The sequence below is a fragment of the Mustela putorius genome, unplaced genomic scaffold (assembly GCF_011764305.1).
Source record: "Mustela putorius furo isolate JIRA1106 unplaced genomic scaffold, ASM1176430v1.1 tig00000430_pilon_pilon_pilon, whole genome shotgun sequence".
Lineage (NCBI taxonomy): Eukaryota > Metazoa > Chordata > Mammalia > Carnivora > Mustelidae > Mustela > Mustela putorius.
The window spans coordinates 5,312,623-5,328,548 of record NW_025421377.1 but is presented as its reverse complement, the minus strand read 5'-3'; the positions used below and the strand labels follow the sequence as shown (position 1 = coordinate 5,328,548).

The 15,926-nt window shown below is 45.5% G+C and overlaps 1 protein-coding gene across 2 annotated transcripts in view; it reads left to right on the top strand.

Annotated features, from left to right (window-relative positions):
- USP46 (ubiquitin specific peptidase 46) overlaps window positions 1-15,926 on the top strand; it is a 57,307-nt gene that overhangs the window by 32,477 nt on the left and 8,904 nt on the right. For both annotated transcript variants that reach the window (XM_045079743.1, XM_004764954.3), the window contains exons 5-6: window positions 7,731-7,807; window positions 14,423-14,506. In XM_045079743.1, coding sequence (XP_044935678.1) covers window positions 7,731-7,807; window positions 14,423-14,506 — 161 coding nt within the window. The remainder of the gene's footprint in view (window positions 1-7,730; window positions 7,808-14,422; window positions 14,507-15,926) is intronic.

Below are 15,926 nucleotides of genomic sequence, written 5' to 3'. Positions count from 1 at the left end.
CCATGTAACCTTGATCAGGGCGCTTCAGGGCTGCAGCATGGGGACTTCCCAGCCTAGCCTCGGTGCTTCTTCGGCTGTTCCTCGCATGGTTCCTAAGATTTGAGGGGCCACTTGGAGCTTAATTTTGTTGTGGTGCTTGTTGTTCATTTCCCCCCGTTCCATGTAAGCTGAGTTTCTGCTTTGCAAACCTGTGGCTTTTAGTGCTTCCTGGAGGCTTTAAGGCACATTTAAATCTGTCACTGGAGCCAAAGTCGGTCTAAGGAGCTGCTTTATTAAGTGCCAATTGTACGGCTCCTCCTTGCTGTATTTGCAGAGGTTACAATGGATTTAGTAGAGCTTCTGAGCCCTTTAGACATGAGGAGTGGGGACGGGCGAAGTGGCCGGGTGAGTTCACTGAAACATGACTCTGCGTCCCTCAGGTGGGCTGTCGTTCCCGCCTTCCCTAAGCCCACTGCTCTGTCACACTGCTCTGAAACAGCATATTTTCAGTTCCTGGCTGATCATCGTGCAACAGCCGCTTGGCCACCTTTTCTGCTGCGCCAAGGAAAGGAGTCTGGGGATTCGAAGCACATTTGAATATGATGTTAATTACTCAGGACCTTTGGAAAGCTCGTGATTTGTAGGTAGGTATGTCCCACATACTAATTTGCCCTATTAGTTTGATTTGTAATTAATTAAATAAAAGGAAGAACAGGTAAGGTCACTTAATTTTCCTAGATACCTTTTAAGCTAGTTTTGGGGGAACTCCATGCCCAGAACTAGGGAGAAGAAAGAATAAGACGTAGCCCTTGCTTGCTGAGAGTATTGGAGTCTTAGTGACATATATGTTTCCTTGGAGACAAGCTGTATTTTCACTTAGACCAGAATGAGATCCTTGTGTGTGGGAAGAAAATGGTTTCATTATCTGGCAGCTTTCTGGGGAGAGAGAAAGGCAAAAAAGAAATAGAAAAAAAAATTGCGCGATCACCCATTGTTTTTGACTGTATCAGTCTGAGTCAGAGGGAGAGAAAAATCCTAAAGGAAGGGTTTAGAGCCCCGTGTTCAAATCTGCCAAGGGAGTGATCTCCCTGAGCAGTGTTTGCTCACACTCTAAATTCTGGAAGCAGTTTACATTGGGCACTAGGGGAAGGTACAGTAACTTTTTTCATTCAGTTAATTAGGTTTGTACCTTTTTCCCTTTCCTAGAATAATTAAGAAGAGAAAAGATTTGTGTCCAGCAGGAGACAATGTTTCTTTGTCTGTGCATCCTTCCAGTAAAAGCTTTCCTGGAACCTGATCTTTGCTCTCTAAGTTACATATGACTTCAGTTGGCTCTGATTCTTTTATTTTCTCCTAGAGAAGGACCATTTAGGGTTAAAAAGTTTTACTTATTAAAAAATAAAATACCTATGGATTATCTTTTACAGATTGGACACAGGAATGTATAAAAAGAAAATCATTTATAATTCTGCTATCAGATGCCACCATTGGATATTACAAATCTTTCCATTTGTTCAGTTACACGGTCATGCATTTAGTAAATATTTATTGGGTCCCCACTAAATGCTGGAAATTATTTTATGCACAAGGGATGTAGCATTTAAAACAAACAGAAGGGGCGCCTGGGTGGCTTAGTCGATTTAGTGACGGCCTTCGGCTCTGGTCATGATCGCAGGGTCCTGGGATTGAGCCCCACATCGGGCTCCCTGCTCAGCAGAGAGCCTGCTTCTCCCTCTCCCCCTGCCTGCTGCTCTGCCTACTTGTGCTCTCTTGCTCTCTGTTAAGTAAATAAATAAATAAAATCTTAAAAAAAAAAAAACCAGAAAAGGTAGTCCCTGCTCTTCTGTTTACCAAATATGCACATTTAAAGCTACATGTATTCCTTTAAGCACTGCTTTAGCCGCATCCCACAAATTCTGATTTTTTTTTTCGTTGTTAGTTCAAAATGTTTTCTAATTTTTCTTGTGCTTTTTTCCCATGATCCATGTATTACTTAGAAGTATGTTCTTTAAGTTGCAATTATTTAGGGTTTTCCTAGATAGCTTAATTTGATTGACTTCAGATTTAATTCCACGTGGCTCGGGAATGTATTCTGTATTGTTTCAGTCTTTTAAAATTTACAGTGACATGTTTTATATCCCAGCACATGGATGATCCCAGTAAGTGTACTTTAAAACAAGGTCTCTCAGCCTTGGAACTCTTACTCTTTAAAGTCGGATCATTCTTCGTTGTGTGTTCCTGCCCTGCCCATCATAGGATGCTTAGCAACATCTAGCACACCTACTAGACACCAGTAGCAGCCCCCAGGAGGTGACAGCGGAAATGTGTCCAGACATTACCACATGTCCCTCGGAAGGAAACATTTCCCTTGTTGAGAACCCCGGGGTCGAACAGAATATATACTTTGTAACTACAGAGTTCTTCAGATTTCCCAGGTTTTCCTTGATTTCCCCCTAGCCTTTCTGTTAGTTGCTGAGAAAGAGGGATTAAAATAACCTAACTGTGATTGTGGGGGGTGCCTGGGGGGTACAGTTGATTATGCATCCGGACTCTTGGTTTCAGCTCAGGTCGTGAGACTGAGCCCGTTGTTGGGGTCCACACTCAGCGAGGAGTCTGCTTGAGAGTCTTTGTCCCTCTTCCCTCCCACTCATGCCGTGTCTCTCTCTCAATTAAATAAACCTTAAAAAAAACTTAACTACAATGGTGGGATAATTTTATTTCTTTCTGTCAGGTTTTGCTTCATGAACGTTTTACCTTTTTATTTTTTAAAGATTGTTTAAGATTAGAGAGGGGCGCCTGTGGCTCAGTGGGTTAAATAAAGCCTATGCCTTCGGCTCAGGTCATGATCCCAGGACCCTGGGATCGAGTCCCACATCAGGCTCTCTGCTCAGTGGGACTCTCTCTCTCTCTGCCTGCCTCTCTGCCTACTTATGATCTCTCTCTGTCCAATAAATAAATAAAATCTTAAAAAAAAAAAAAAGATTATTTAAGAGAGAGAGAGAGCAGGGGGAGGGGCAGAGAAAGGGAGAGAGACTCCTGAGTCAGACTCTTCACAGAGCACGGAGCCCAATGCAGGGCTTGATCCCAGGACCCCGAGACCATGACCTGGGCCAAAATCAGGAGTTGGCCACCCAGCTGACTGAGCCATCCACCCAGGCACCCCGCCTTTTTTTTTTTCTTTAAGATTTATCTATCTTAGAGTGTGAGTTGGGGGTTGGGGAGGAGAATGAATCACAGATTTCCCCACTGAGTGTGGAGCCTGACAAGACAACACCGGGCTCAGTCTCACAACCCATGAGATCCCAACCTGAGCCAAAATCCCGAGTCGGTCATTCAACTGACTGAGCCACCCCAGCGCCCCCTCTTACTTTTTAAAAAAGCAGCTTTATTGATGTATAGCTTATATGCCATAAATTTCATCCTCTCCGTAATTTTTAAAGTAATGTGGTGAGTTGTGCAGTTATCATCATCATCCAGTTTTTTCTAATTTTTATTGGAATCCATATTCCAGTTTTAAAACATTTAAAACATTTCTGTTACCCCAGTACGATCCCTTACACCTAGCCAGTAATCTCTGTGGCAAGCCTCAGGCCACCACTCATGTTTATTCCATTAATGTTTAATGTACTTACTGGTATGGTTGGGTTTGGGGCTCCCACTTTATTATTTGTTTTCTATTGATTTCCCCTCTTTTTTTTTTTTTGTTTTTATATTCCTCCTCCTTTGCTTTTTTTGAAAAAATATTAACATATATACATATATATTTGTATAAACAATTCCATTTTAGTCTTCCTCTTAATATGTGTTTGTGTGTGTATTGTTTGGGTGTTTCTCTAGAGATCATAATATACATTCCTTACTCCTCACGGTCCACATATAGTTAATAATGTTACTATTTCCTATAAAACAGCTTGTAACCATACAGGTGTATATTCCTTCTGCCTGTCCCTGCCTTACTGTGTCCTCATGCTGTAGCTGTTGTATGTATTACATTTATGTATATTACAAACCCCACAGGGCAGTGTCAAAATTACTGTTCTTTCTTCTTTCCTGAAGATCTGGATTTCCATCTGGTATCATTTCCCTTTGGCTTGAAGAACTTCCTTTAACGTTTTATTTGCAGTGCAGGTCTTTTAATAATGAATTCTCCTTAATTTGTCTCCATTCTTGAAGGATCAATTCATGGCCAATTGACAGTTTTTTCTTTTGACACATTAAAGATGTTGTCCTTCTGTCTCTGTCCCCCATGATTTCTGATGCAACATCAGCTCCCACTTGAACCATTCTTTTGTAATACGTCATTCTTCTCTCAATGTTTTTAAGATTTGCTTTTTACTCTTGACTTGTTACAGTTTGATTATGATGTGCCTTGGCTAACCTTCTTTGTATTTATCCTACCTGGTGTTTGTTGAGGATCTTGAACCTACAAATGTATGTCTTTCAGCAAATGAGGAAATATTTTGCCATTATTTTCCAAATAGCTTTTCTGCTCTATTCTCTTTCCTCTTCTGAGACTCCAGTTATAAATATGGTATTTTCTAATAGTTTTCTGAGTATCTGTTAATTTTTATTTCTTTTTTCCTTTATTCTCGTTGGATAATTTTCTGTCGATTTGTCTTTAAGTCCACTTTTTCTTTCCTTTGTCATTTTCCAGTTCATTGTCAAGTCCATCTGGTATATTAATTTTTCACTTCTGGAATTTCTGTTTCTTTCTTTCTTTCTTTCTACTTCTCTGCTGAGATTTCTTATCTGCTAAAAAAAATAATTGTGTCTGCTAATTTCAACAACTGCATCCTCTGAGGACTGGTTTCAGTTGTCTTAAGAATATCTTCCATTAACTAGGTGATGGACACTGGGGAGGATATGTGATATAATGAGCACTGGGTATATATAAGACTGATGAATCACAGCCCTGTACCACAAAGCAAATAATGCATTCTGTGTTAATTAAAAAAGTAAAAGACTGTCTCCCATTTTCCTAGTTCTTCACATGTTTTATAAGTTTGAATGTTATCTAGGACACTGAGGATGTAAAACTTGAGACAACTCTGGGTTCCGTTATTTTTCTTCAGTGAGTGTTTTGTTTTCTTGAGTCCTGACAGGCGGTTCATCTTGGCTGCACTCAAACTACAAATCCGTTTCTTAGGCAGCAGACCCTTGGTCAGCCCTTTCATCTCTGGCTGAGTTGCTGAGTCTACTCTGTGCATAGGTGGTTGAGTGGGCAATCAGAAGTGTTGGGAGTCGCCCAGAGTTGGGAATACCCGCTGAGATTCCAACCTCTGTGGCCCATAGACATGGTTTCCCAGACTTAGTTTTCTGGTTCCAAGACCAGACAGACTGCATTTGTTCCCCTCCAGATGCCCAGGTAAAGGCTATGAAACCATGAACTTAATCTGTGCAACTCTTCTCCCCGTCTGTGTTTGTTCTCCAGGACCTTCAGGTAGCTACTTGTATTTACAGGTAGCTGAGTTTCATAGCTTTCTGGAGGAGTGTAGGAATGGCCAGATCTTAGTCATTACCAGAGCCAGTCTTTCATTTTAGTGAGGGAGAGTCAGACAGTAAAATAATACAAATGAGATATTTATAATATGAAGTCATTGTATGGTTATCTGTTGCTTTGTTACAATCTACCCCAAAACTCTGAGACTTAAATCAATGTCATTTATTACAATTTCTTCAACTCTGGAGTAGCCGAAGGCCCCCTGGTCTAGGCTGGACCTGCGCTGAACTTGTGTGTTAGTATTTCAGCAGGCTCACTCCTGTATCTGCAGGCTGCCTAGGCATTTTGCTCTAGACTGGGCTTGGCTGGGGCACCCTGGTGAGAACAGCTCTCTTTCATGGGCCTCTCATCTTCTTCCTGGGCATAGCGGACCAGCCTGGGGGCCCTTGGGAGGCTCAGTCGGTTGAGCGGCTGCCTTTGGCTCTGGTCATCATCTTGGAGATCCTGAGATCAAGCCCCATGTCGGGCTTCCTGCTCAGTGGGGAGTCTGCTTCTCCCTCTCCCTCTGCCTCTCCCACCTCCCCACCTCTTAGGCACACACTTTCTCAAATAAATAAAATCTTAAACCCCCCCCCCCCCACACACACACATTGGGCTAACTTGGGCTTGTCTTTCTTATGGTGACAACAGAAATGCAAGAGAGCAATTTCATAAATGCCTGTTCAAGCTTCTGCTTATGACGTGTCCTCTAATATCCCACTGGCCAAAGCAGGTCATATGGCTGAACTCAGAATCAGGATGAGAAACACATCTCTTGATGAGAGGATCTGTAAAGTCCTCCAGCAAAGAAGCCAGTGTAGGCAGTTGCAAATATTTGGGCCTTTCATGCATTCTGCAATAGCAGTAACAAGTGCCATTTACCAAAAAAAGGCAGAATGACGAAGTGTGTGTGTGTAAGGGCATGTGTGTGTATGTGTAAATGTATACATGCCTTTTTTATACAAAATTGGAGGTCAATTCTATAAGGATGTATAGCCTGTGTGTTAATTTAATATGATGCAATACCACCAGGTAGTAAACCGTTCCCAGCTCTTGGCTCATTTGAGGCCATTTGCAATGTTTGTACCCCTCCCCGACTTACTGAGTGTTTACCTTTGAAAGCACCTTACATGTATTATTTTATCTTTACAACAACCTGATGAATATCTACTCTTACAGTCCCCACTTTATAGATGAGGAGACTGAGGCACTGCAAGGCTGAGTAAGTGGCCTGCGGTCATTCAGTGCGTAAGTGGCAGAGACCGGAGATGAAACTGGGAAGTGTGTCTCCGCACCCTTTGTTGTGTGCAGTAATGAAAGTATAAGAGATTGTGTCTGTGTTCTGAGTATTTCTTTAGAAAGTGGCCTAACAGTGGAGTATCGGGTCATAGAGTGGTTGTCCCACTTAAAGAAGTGTTTTCTCACTTTCCTGCCGATTGATTGAGCACTTCAAGGTCATTGCTGAGCTAGTCTGCCCCTCCCACAGCAAGGAAGTCAAATGCCAGGCTTGCTAGTGAACTGCTGGAATGCTGGCCGTTTGTAACTCCATGAACTTCAGCGAGTTGGAATGCCAGGTTTGGTGTGGTCTAAACAGTGGGCGCCGAGGCACAACTGGGCTGGGGAGCCAGCTCCCGAAGGGTGGCCCTCATGAGCCGGTGCTCCAGGCCGGCTCCAGGTCCCACTGATCACAGACAGCTCAGGGCTCTGCCGTGAAGGCCAGATGAAGGCCATTCCCCAGCTCGGGGAGGGGACAGGTGCACCTGCGGCCAGTGTCCCCTCCAGCCCGGCCCCCGTTATCTCCCTGGCCCCATACATACTCCTGCAGGAGTGATTTCAGGGGACTGGCTGAAGGCACCGCCCACAGCCTCACAGAGGTTGGCCCTCAGAGTAGGGAGTTTTAGAAGTCTCTTGTCTTTTTTCCATTTTTTCTTCTTCTGCCAGTTTGGGGTCTATGGGTGTTTTGTCTGATTCTTCCTACTTTGAAACGATGGGAAAAATGAACGGAGAGGAAGCGAAATCTGGTTGAGTGTGAATTATTGAAAGTTCTGAAAGAAAGCTGGAACAGGAATACAGGTACATTGAGAATTTGGGGCTTTCTCTAGATGGGGTTATTTTCAGTATATGTTGTTGCCAGTGAGCATACAAAACCACGCATGACTACACCTGTGGTTTTGGGTTTTAGTTGCCTATAAGTGTTGAGAATTTTATCTACTGTATCTATTATATATTTTGTACCTAATCTTTTTTTTTTTTTCTTTCTTCTTTGCTTCAGGTTAGTAGCAAAGATGAAGATTTTCTTGACCTTTCTGTCGATGTGGAGCAGAATACATCTATTACCCACTGTCTGAGGTAACCTCCTGAATTCTGACCATGATCTGAGCTTTTGATCAGGCCAGTAAATATGTGGGGGGAAAATACTGTATTTCCTCGGGAGGTAATCTTCCTTTCAGTTAAACCCATATAATCCTATTATTTTCTATTTCTTCTTTCCCAAGAGAGATTAAAAATAAGTATATGTGGTGTAGAGAAGAAGGATCATGCTGAGAAGAAAGAGGATCAAGTCATTAGTCCTTAAGTTTAAAAATAAGTTTTAATCTTTAATACAGATGTGGGCTTTGGCTTTCATCGGTGTCTCTCTCTCTCCTGTTTGTCTCTGACACACATGGTTAACACACGCTACCCATGCCTACCATTACTCTTTCTAAGCCAATTTAAAAGATTACGTACTTTTGAGTTGAGAACCAGTGGGGGAACCGTCTGTTCCTCCATCTTTCAGTGTTCTGTGGAGATGAGTGATGAAAAGATATGCCTCCTTGTCAAGACCGAGAGAAGGTATGGAACCCGGAGGGCAGAACGCCACCTGCCCAGGATTTCCAGGCGTATTGTGTGTTGACTTGAACATTGGAAATGTGCCCAGAGGCGATGCAGAGACGTGATTCTGTTTCCCTTCTTCCATCCCTTCCCCTTCCACACCCCCAACCCCCTACCCCCGCCCTGCTTTTGTGAGGGCTTAGAAGCAGCCCAGCCCTGCTCTAGACACTGGGCACGGAGGAGCAAGCCTCAGACACATTGAGGCTCTCACAGCCCTTACATTCTAGGAGGACTCCACAGGCGATGATCGGTGCCCTGAAGGACGTTAAATAGGTCTCCAGAGTGCTTGGTTGTGCGGATGCCAGGCGGGACCTCATGGTCAGGGCCGGCCTCCTGTTGCTTAAGGTACCATAGCTTGGACATTGTCTAGTGTCTGATGAGGCACAGTGGATCTTTATCGATGGTGATTGAGTGACAGAAGTGTCATTTCAGGAGTTCAGGTAACTTGGAACCTTTCAGAAGGAGAGCTTAAGGGGACTGGCGGTGGTGGTTGGCTGTTAGAACGTCGTCTTGCAGGGCAATGGCACCAACGCCAACACGGAAGAGCTTCTTGGCTCCTGCGCCTGGTGTTGTGTCATGTGAGTGGGTGTTGGGGGCGCTGATTGCTTTCTGGTTTCCCAGGGCCCCATCGGCTCCCTGCGCTGATGAGCTAGTTACATGGAGTTTCCCGCGGGTGTGGCGCACCAGCCCATGCGTCCAAGTGCCTCAGTTCCAGGTGTCTAGGACTAGTGTGTTAACTCTTTGTTGGCAAAGTGTTTTGTAGGCCAGGGCGGCCTTTGTTGTGGAAGATTCTGTGTAAGCATGGGTCCCTGATAGTCCTGTGACAGGAAGCCATCTCTGATTTCCCCAAGGTGTAATGATCACAGGCAATGGAAAAAGCCATGGTTTTGCCAACTTCAGCTGCACGTGAAAGAATGGGAGGAAAGATACTACTTGCATATTCCCTCCCCGTTTGTTTGGGTTTTTTTTTTTTTTTCCCAAACACGTTGATGTTAGGGAGAATTTGGTTAGGTTGACTACTTCTCCTCCCTTCTAAGAAATTCCTGGGCTGCTCAGAAGGACAGATGGCTGGCAGTGGCTGTAGCTTTGAGATCTGTCAGCCAGGTAAAGGGCTGACTGGTGAATTATGATTTTAATCTTCGGGGAAACTTGTTATGAAGAAATGTAACTCAGATTTATGTTACCTTGATTGATTGATTGATTGATGAGTGGATTTGAGAAATGTGTGTATTGGTCATGCCTGCATGAGGAAGGCAGGCTGGGGACATTTGAAGATGTTGAAGCTGGGGTAGGAGAGTATGAAAGAGCTTTGGAATGCCTTTTTCTTTTTTTAAATTTTTTAATATTTTTCAAGATTGTTTTATTCCAGAGAGAGCAAGTGAGCAGGAGAAGGGACAGAGGGCGGCGGGGAGAGAGAGAATCTCGTAGACTCCCCTAAGCACGGACAAGAGACTCGATCTCACGACCCTGAGTTCTTGACCTGAGCCAAACCAAGAGTTGGACACTCAATGGACTGAGCTATCCAGGCGCCCCTGGATGCTTTTTAAACTACATTAGATTTGACTGACTTACCCACACCTGCCTTCACAGGTGCCTGACATCTCACCTCTCCAACAGGAAGACTGGGCTGGGCTGGGTGTTGCCCCTCACCCTCACACTCCCAGGGTTTGGGGCTGGGAGTGGCCGCTTTCTAACCTATCCCCGGAGAACAAAGTGCTGAGAAAGGCCCGGGAATCAGTGATGCCCGGCTGACCCATTAGCGTTTTCCATCTGAGGAAAAAGAGAAGGGATGAGTACAGTCATTTTGGGGGGGGGTTCCCCTTTCATGGTTCAGTTTGGTTTGCATTCTTAAGGGTTTGTTTTTAAAATTTGAACTGTGAATTTCCTTCTTACCATGTCTGCATTTGTCTTCTGATGTGATATGTTACCTTTCTTTCATTTTGATGGCGAAAAAGAAGTTAAAAATCGAGCTGAAATTGTAGTATTTGAATGTAAGGTCTCTGCCACCTCCTTCCAGATGATTAATTCCATTATAGTTTCCTGGCTTTTGTCCCAGAGGAATGATGAAGTAAGCAGTGGTTACAGTCAGGGAACAGGGCTCCGAAGCTGAACTAGAATCCTCACATTTCAAATTTCAGGACTGTCTAGGCAGGGTGAGCCATCTGTATCGCAAGTGAATACCCAGGATGTTTTTTCTTTTCTTCTTTTTGAAAAGCTCAAGGATGGCCTCAGGCAGAAACTTCAGATACGTGAAGTTTATCTTAATTATCCTTCCATGGCCTTCTGGGTATTTTTTGCAGTTAGCTCCAGTGCCCGAGTTCCTTCCCCACGGCTCCTTCACAGAAACCTCCTCTTCAAGGGTTGTTCAGAAGCCACTCTCCCGTGCCTTGTCCTCCTCGTATTTAAAGTGCCGGCTCTCCGGGTGCCGGGGAGGTCCGCTGGGAGGGAAGAAGCTCTTCATTCTCCCGTAGCTCTGTTTTAAAAATGGATCTTCTCTAAAACGAGTTCCTTTTCTACTTACTTTGAGAAGCCTCTTTTAAGTCCCCTCTGCCTGACTTATTTCACTTAGCACTGTACTCTCCAGCTCCGTCCATGTTGATGGAAATGGCAAGATTTCATTCTTTTTTATGGCTGAGTAATACACACATAGCGCCCCTCCCCATTCATCGACCCGTGGACACTTGGGCTGCTTCCACAATTTGGCCCTGGCCGTATTCAACTTCAATGAGCCTAGGCCTCTATTTTTTTAAAGATTTAATTTATTTATTTGACAGAGAGAGAGATCACAAGTAGGCAGAGAGGCAGGCAGAGAGAGAGGAAGGGAAGCAGGCTCCCTGCTGAGCAGAGAGCCCAATGCGGCCCCGATCCCAGGACCCTGGGACCATGACCTGAGCGGAAGGCAGAGGCTTTAACCCACTGAGCCACCCAGGCGACCTAGGCCTCTATTTTTAATTAATTTTCTACGTGATTCTAATACCACCGAAGTTTGAGATCTGCTGCTCAGATAGTGGTCCATGGGCTAGCATCACTGACGCCCCCGGGAGCTCATTAGAACAGCATCTTAGTCTTCCCCAAGAACGAATGAGCGAACCAGGATCTGCATGTTGACGAGATCTCTGGGTGGCACAGGTGCATGTCGAGGCTGACAAAGAAACTGGGAACAGTGGCTGCTCACACTTCCAGGCGTATTGGAACCACCCGCTCCAGCCAGAGAGCTTCTGTGTGATTGAGTGGGGGCCAGGGGAGGGACTAGGCACTGAGATTGCTTTGAAAGCTCCCCAGGTCATTCTCAGGGGCAGCCAGGAGAACTGCTGGTATTGCCGATGTCAGCCTTAGAACAAAGCTTCCCACCTGGTGCACCCCAGGAAGGAGGTTACCGATGTCTCTGGATTCCCCTCGGCTTCTGGGAGGGAGGGCAGAGCAGCTGCACTCAGTGACCTGCTGGGGTCAGCCCCTTCTCCTGACCTAGCCTCATTGTCCCATTCTCCCCCCGCAGATGCCCTGGGAGCGTTACCGTGTCCCTCTAAGGAGTGGGTTGGGGGGGTCGGTGAGCCTCCAGCAGCTGGGGTGGGGCAGGATGGTGGTTATTTGTAATTTGGGCCTTTCAAGCAAATACTAACTTTGGTATATTTCCACCTATTTGGGTCTGCAAATACTTCAGGGAACTTGCTTTGAAGAGCAAGAGTAGAAAGTATGTAATTCCTTATTTGCTGTGGGGCTTGCCTTAATGATTCTGGTTCTTCAGCTGGGTGCAGAGGTGCGTCTGTGGTGGACATCCCAACGATGTGCAGCTCCACCGTCACGCAGACTCTCCTCTCCCCCTCCTGCCCCGCACCCACCAGCTCCACCCCAATCCTGTGTAGGCCAAGAACAGCATTCGCATTTGTTACCTCGCTGAAGAGTTAGCCTGTGTTCATTCAGCTAAGTCTGAGTCTCCATTAGGCCCCAAGCACCTGAGATCTGCGAGTTGAGTTTAATTGCCTCCTAAATTGTTTTCTGGCCTCTTAGCCCCTCTGGTCCTTCCTCCATAGTGCTACCAGAAATGGTATTTCTCAAGAAGCACTGATTATGTCTTTTCCTTGCTGAGACCTGTTAGTGGAATTCTAGAGCCACGGGGTCCGCACTAGCTTGTGGGACACAATCCCCACCTCGCCTCCATGTCCCTGTGGGGCAGCAGTCCTTCTGTCTGGAATCCTGGACTGTTACCCACCCGGCACACTTTCCCTGAGAACCTGACTTCGGCATCACCCCTTGGGAATGGCGTGCATCACCCCAGTTCAGGTTCATTTCTCCTTCCTCGGTGCTTTCCCCTGGACTTGATACACTTGCTTCTGTCTTCACTCAGCCCACAGATGGAGTGCCTTGGTGCTTTGGGCCTGTCCTCAGGGCTGGGGACATGGCAGTGAGTGAGACAGATGGAAGGAACCACTGCCCACAGAGAGAGGAGGCAAGCGATCAAGTAAATAGGAGGAGAGTTTCGGACGGTGCTGAGTGCTCAGAAGAGAGCGAGACAGCCAACTGGGTAAAGGCTGGTGGATTTGCAGAAAGTAGACAGAGAAGTCTTTTCCCAGGAGGTGATATTTTTGCTGAGCTCTGAGCAGTGAGTGGAGCCAGCCATGAAAGCATCTGGAAAGGAGCTGTTTGGGGCAGCGGCACGTGCAGAAGCCCTGAGGCAGAAAGGCTGGGTGGCACTCCAAGGGAGGCTCGGAGGGAGGTCAGAAGAACAGTCAGGGGTCCGGCCCGGGCAAGGTATCTGGTTTCATCCCTAAGCGAATTGGGCACCGGCTCGAGGGCTTTAGGTGTGAGAAGTGTATGCGGTGGTTTTGTTTTTTTAACCTGTGGGGAGCACTGCCTGTTGTGACCGGCTCACTTGCACGTGTCTGTCAGAGTGAGGGCAGCGTGAAGCGCAGGCGCTTCTGCGAGCCCCTGCACCAAGCCCAGGGGACCGTTGCCTAACGTCTGAGTAGTGAACGCATGAGCCGTCTACGGTTTCTTTGATAAGCTGTGTGTAAGTGTGTGAGTCAATAACACCATGTAAATAACATTTTCTCTTTAATAAAATCTGATCATTCTGCTGCTTGGACGCTCCCTGTGCATAAAGAAGTACCACAGGCTCTCTCTGGACTCCAGGGTATTACATTCTGGATGTGCTCCTCAGCCTTTGAAGCCTTACCACAGGAATGTTAAGTAGAATCTCAATGACCAGGAAAGAATGAAAAGCCGTGACATTTAAAAAATGAAAACCATAAGTAGTGCAGTAAAACCTCATGATGGGGGTGAATACAGATCTAACGTCGCAGCGGCATTTGTCCTCAAAGGGATCCAGGGTGCGGGGTGGGGAGCAGGGGATTGGAGGAAGCCGGCATCGCCTGGTAATTAGGGGTTTTCTTAGTTCAGTCTAAGGGCAGTTGTATGTGGTTTAAATACCATTATCTTTACCTTTGTGCCCTTTGAAAATATAGATCACCCGAGATACACTGTTTTTCACTACCTGATAATGTCATCTTCTGTTTTATGTGATTGACTTTTTTGGACATGACTACAATGTAACAATGGGTTTTTATGATAGTGAGTACTTTTCTGTTCTAATTTTTAATCGCCGGGGTACTGGTAGTCTTGTTAAACCTTGAGATTTGTTTTTTGAATCCATTAGAAACCCTCATTTATATCCACCCATGTACCATGAAATAAAGATGCCTTTGAACATCTCCGGTGGTGAAATCATAACCCAGTCCAGCAGACATGGTCTAATGGTAATCATAGCACTGACTCAACAGAAAGATCTGTTCTCATTACTTCTTCCCCACATGCACTTAAAAATTACCTATAGGTCGCCTGGGTGTCTCAGTCGGTTTGAGTATCTGCCTTCAGCTCAGGTCATGATCTCAGAGTCCTGGGATCGAGCCCCAGGTTGGGCTGACTCAGGTTCTCAGGGAAAGTGTGCCGGGTGGGTAACAGTTCGACTCTTTCTCTCAGAAATAAAGAAAATATTTTTTTAAAAATTACCCTATGGGTAATAAAGAGTTTAAAACATGGTGTATAGCAAGTACATTTTGGACTGTGTTTTGAGATGGAAAATATTTTTCTCCGCAGAGACTTCAGCAACACAGAAACACTGTGTAGTGAACAGAAATATTATTGTGAAACGTGCTGCAGCAAACAGGAGGCCCAGAAAAGGTGCGTAAAGGATTTAGCCCAGAGGGTGGCTTTGTGTTGAGGGAAGGAACCATGTCTGATTTTGAGTCCCAGTTCATGGGCTCATGGCCAAGTCGCTTTGGAGAAGTTAGTTGCCTTCCTCCTTGCAGAAACAAGGGTAAGAATGCCACCTTGGGGACTTGTCCATTTGTCTGACTGTGGGGTCCTTTGTTCATTCATTCATTCTACTAATATTTATTGCATGCCGTGTGCCAGATACTGTGCTGGGTAAATGAGTGAGATCAGGTGTAATTACTATCCACTTGGGATGAAAGTCAGATTATAAAAAGGACAGGGCGTACAACACCTAGTAGATCTCTAGTAATATTGTTGGGATTGCCTGAGTGTTGGAACTTCTGTGCGTGCACAGAGACGCAGAAGGTGAAAAAAGTTAATCACTGAATGTGGAAACATGAGGAACTGCTAGCACATCAGTTAAATGGATGGGCAATAAGAGGTCATCACTTTCTGAACTGATATTGGATCCAAACTCACCTATCTTTACCAGCACCAGCCGGTTACAGCCCCTGGACAGTCTGCAGTAGTCGGGGCTTCTCTGTGGTCTGCCCCAGATATCAGGAAACTTGACATTTTAATTAGCCCGTGAGGCTTTCCCGTGAGTTAAACTTACCCTGCTTGTGGTTGTGGAATATTCAGAATAACTCACAGGAGCTCGTTACTGCTGTCTGAAGCCTTCCGGGGTCTAGAGCCCAGGTGGAAGTAGTTCCTGTGCCAGCCTCCCTGGCTCTGCCCGCCCCCCAGACGTGCACGTCTATCCTCATTGCATCAAAACTCACGAAAGGTCAGTCATTCTGGCAGATGGGAATGGAGGGCAGAGCTGGTGAACTCTTGGGAGTGATCAGCGAGCTCATTTCTGCTCCCTGTCCTTAGAATCTGTCTGCCCACGGCCAGCCCAGACCTCCCCATGTGGCACCAGTATGTGTCCTGCTCAACCTTGGAGGTTTTATTGGTTAAAATAGCGTGTGTTCCTATAAAATATGGCGTTCCCCATGATTCTTGAAAAATAGTAAAATATGGGGTTCCCCACGATTCTTACATTTCTGCTGGCCTTACTATTTTCTTATCTTTATGAACAGGGTTTTACTTCAGTAGAATCCTGAACAGTAGTCTCTTAAAATTTATAGTCTCTTTAAAATTATTTTTCAAATAAATATGCTTTGACAGCGTATACAAGCTGAACGACATTGATGCGGACCCAGGAGGGGGGTCCTGGAAGGTGACCGAAGGGCCTCTCTTCTAGCAGAGTTACCTACATAAACTGTTGTTGGTGTGAGTTTTTTGCTGAGGAATATTCATGGTCACCTAGGGAAAAAAGCGTTCTGTGTTCATAAAAGTTTGGGGAAGGCCGCATCCAACATAGGAGAACACTTCCTTCACTGTA